Raw genomic sequence first — 3,986 nt, forward strand, 5'->3', positions numbered from 1 at the left:
TAACTAATTTTTACGCTGCCAAGGTGAAATTCAATTCCATAATCCGGCCTTCGTCGAAGATGGCTTAACCAAAATTTCAATCAATTTGATTAAAAAATGAGGGCGTGACAGTGCTGCCTCAACTTTCACAAAAAGCCGGATATGACATCATCAAAGACATTTATCGAAAAAATGAAAAAAAAAACCGTCTTGGGATATTATACCCAGGAACTCTCATGTGAAATGTCATGAAGATCGGTCCAGTAGTTTTCTCTAAATCGCTCTACACCAGGGGCGGATCAGTTGCTTTGTAAGGGGGGGGGGGGGGGGGTGGGGGGGCACTTTGAATCGAAAGTGAATGTGATGGGCGCGAATTTGCTAGGAGGGTCCGGGGGCATGCCCCCCCGGAAAAAAAATTTGCCCAAAAAAGCAAAATGGTGCCATCTGGTGCCATTTGAACTTAGAAATAGTCATAAAATCAGCATAGAAAAATCTTTTTTTTTCTTCTTTTTTTTTTCTTTCCGGGGGGGGGGGGGGGCACGTGCCCCCTGTGCCCCCCTCCCCTCGTCCGCCCCTGTACACACACACACATATACCACCACCCTCGTCTCGATTCCCCGTCAATGTTAAAACATTTAGTCAAAACGTAAAAAGAACTGAATCCAACACACACACACACACACACACACACATACGCGCCCTGAACACAAAACTTGAGTTTTACCGCGTTGCTTGTCAAGCGGCTACTAAATTTATCACATCTAATCAGTCAGTTATAACATACACGTCTAGAAGCGATTCAGAATGCCTTTTCGACAGCTGAGCATACTCATCAAATAAAGAGCCCTGGTCCATGCAGCTCATTTCCTGTCTTCCGTGTCAGTGTCATCTTCGCTGTCACGATAAAATAAAAATAAAATAAAAAAAAATAAAAATACAAGCGTGTTTTGTTTTCTTCCAAGAAGTGCATTTTTTTCCCCAGAGGATTTCTATTTCATTTTCATTCTGATTTTTTTCTTGTCAATAGTTCCGTCCAGCTCATAATTTTTATGCGTTTTACAATAGTCTGCGTAAGTTTGAATCAGATAACAGGCCGTACCGTCTAAAAGGCAGTGTAATTCAGTGGGAACGAGTAAGCCGCGCGCGTGCAGGAAATGATAAATTCCATTCAGATTCTCCGGCCTGTCGCTGTCGGAAATCCGCGTCAGAAGACCGCATACACATACGCTGAAAGAGATAGGCAGACGTCAATGCAGTGTGTACGCGGAGTTTCAGAGTCTCAGGTCATACCATTGAACTTATCGGGTCAACATTTCTTCCGAAATGCTCGATTATTTCTGTTGCTTTCTGCGACAAGTGCGTTAACCCAGAAGTATGTTAGAACGGTGTTTAGCTGTCACGGTCTGGTTGTTTTTGCGGTGACAGAGAAAACAGAGTTTGAGACTGGAGAGAGGAAGATAACTTCAAGGAAGTATCGTCTGCTCTGGTCCCGCCCACGTGCAGAACGCGCGAAGTAGTTCCGGTAGAAGAACTGGGTCAAACATGGCTGGAGTCGGAGACGTGCGGGTGGAAGAGAGTCTACGGGTGAAAATAGGTAAGTCTGGCATTGATGTCGACATTCTAAACAAAAGAGATCGACAGTTCTATGTTTTATCTCTCTTGCCCTGTTAGTCTAATTGTAACCTGTGTAAGTGTTTTTGTTTGCATAATTGTGTAGCCGAGAGCGCCGCAGATAGACGTATCACTCAGTCTCCGTCAGATTTGCATCACAACAGCACACCACTTCATAGCCGAAGTGCAGAGAACTTAATCGACCGTTGATAGCCACTGAACCGTATCTGAAGCATGCTGCGGGCATTTGAGCAGAATGAGATTGGATCTTACTAGGGTTTAACTCCTTGTTGATGATATGTAAGAACTGCTGTTTTCACGTCGCATCTCAAATTCCATCTCAATCATACAGTCTGAGTCTGATCTATCATCTATGCAGACATCTCGGGTCAGACTGCTGATGCTGTGGGTGGGGAGGGAGGGAGAGTGGGGGAGGTTATGAAACTAAAAGCACATAATTATGGATTGCGAAAGTGTGTCTCCCTGTCTTTAGACTTCAGTTTGACTGGCATTGTCTTATTTATTGAAATTGAAATTTTCATTCATATCTGACATAATCTGTAAATGTAATGGCACAGGCTATTAATGTTCAGATAGCAATCAGTGAATCACACGCCAAATACTGATGTACCTGTGAAACTGACTATATCAGAAATTGACCAATTTAGGTATGCTTTGTGTGTGTGTGTGTGTGTGTCACTGTGTGTCACTGTGTGTGTGTGTGTGTGTGTGTGTGTGTGTGTGTGCAGGTTATATACAATAAAAAGATTGTCTTGAGTAAACTTCTTTTACTGTTTTAGGTTTTTAGTGTTAACTTTGGGGATGAGAGGGGATATGGCTGTGTGTTAATTACATTCTTTTTGTTCATTAAAAAAAACCACCCAGTATTCTGTCTCTGAGTCTTTAGCCTTTCTTCATAACATGTGCAGATGACTCAATGACTGATCACTTTTTAATTTCCTTAAAACAATAAAAGGGTTGCAAAATGATATGATGAGTAAATAAATTAGTGAATGGTCTACTTTTTTTTGAATTGTTCACTTTTCTTAATTAATGAATTTCTGCTACAGGGTGTTTCCAAAGGTCAGCAGTGCATTTTGTGAAAATGAAATGTTCATGTATGTAAGACAAAACAAATTGTTCATTTTTATTTGCAAAATCGCTGTGTGTGGGAAATTGCTAAGTTTGCTTGGTGGTGGGTGCACTTCTGTGAATGTTTGAAGAGGAGAAAGGGCCTATTTGTAAATTCTGTAATTAATTTGGCGTTTTTTAATTATTCAGTCTCCCCTAGAAAACAAATGGGCATATGCTGAATCGAACACTCATGCGCACACAGCTATACACACACACACAGCTATATACACACACACACACACACACACACACACACACACACACACATACACACACACACACACACACAATGAAAGAAGAATAACACAGTTTGATTAAGGGAGTGTCTCAGCATCACTCGTATGAGAACATTAAAACAGTGATAACAATGATTAAAATGTCAGATCTATCATTGCATCATTTTTCGATCAATATTTTTTTTTCATCATTGATAGTTTGTGTATATACATGGATGCTTTTTCTGGTATGAAAACATGATATTGACATTGGATTTGGAAGGCCTATTGATCAACTGCACCCAGGAAGAAAAATACTCTGAGAAGACAAATACATGTATTGATAATCTGTTTAGCACGTCCGCCATTTTTAAGGTGTGGCTGATTGTTTTTTTAAGGTTTTTTTGGGAGAGCGCCAAACTTTAGTGATAAAAGTCTTCCTGAGGAAGAGATGACTCATCAGAACTCGAATACCACAAAGAGAAAATTGATTATCTTGTAGAAACTCCCACTCCTCATGCGGTTGTGAGTGTGAATGGTCTTGTTTAGAACAGTGGATCTTATTCTTAAAACATTTTGTTCTTCTCGGAATCAGCATTTTTAATGATGAACTTTGACAACTTATAGTCCAACTTCCAAGCTTCCCCCTTATTTTGCAAGTTGGTGTTATTTGTGTGTACAGTGTACTGTGTCATGACAATGATGTACAGTATGTGATGTATGCTATACTTGCTTAGAAGTAAGAGTACAATTGAAAGCAAGGTTTGTAGAGCTGTGTTAACTGGAGGGAGTGTGCATAGATGTACAGACAAAAAACATTTTTGTGTGTACATGTAAATGATGTATGTACAGATGCCGATAAAGAATTTGCTTGTACGTGTACAAAAACACGGCGTGTGCATGCAGTGATGCACAACGACAGACACTGAGACAAACAGACAGATAGATAGAAACGCACATTCACACACACGCACACACACACACACACACACACACACACACACACACACACACACACATGAGCACACACACACACACGCACACACA

At 40.7% G+C, this 3,986-nt stretch overlaps 1 protein-coding gene across 1 annotated transcript in view; it reads left to right on the forward strand.

Moving 5' to 3' along the window:
* The first annotated feature begins 1,226 nt into the window (after positions 1-1,226).
* Positions 1,227-3,986, forward strand: part of LOC138946301 (ras GTPase-activating protein 3-like) — a 40,872-nt gene continuing 38,112 nt past the window's right edge. The window contains exon 1 of the mRNA XM_070317839.1: positions 1,227-1,573. Coding sequence (XP_070173940.1) covers positions 1,522-1,573 — 52 coding nt within the window. The 5' untranslated portion in view covers positions 1,227-1,521. The remainder of the gene's footprint in view (positions 1,574-3,986) is intronic.

The sequence above is a fragment of the Littorina saxatilis genome, linkage group LG13 (genome assembly GCF_037325665.1).
Source record: "Littorina saxatilis isolate snail1 linkage group LG13, US_GU_Lsax_2.0, whole genome shotgun sequence".
NCBI lineage: Eukaryota > Metazoa > Mollusca > Gastropoda > Littorinimorpha > Littorinidae > Littorina > Littorina saxatilis.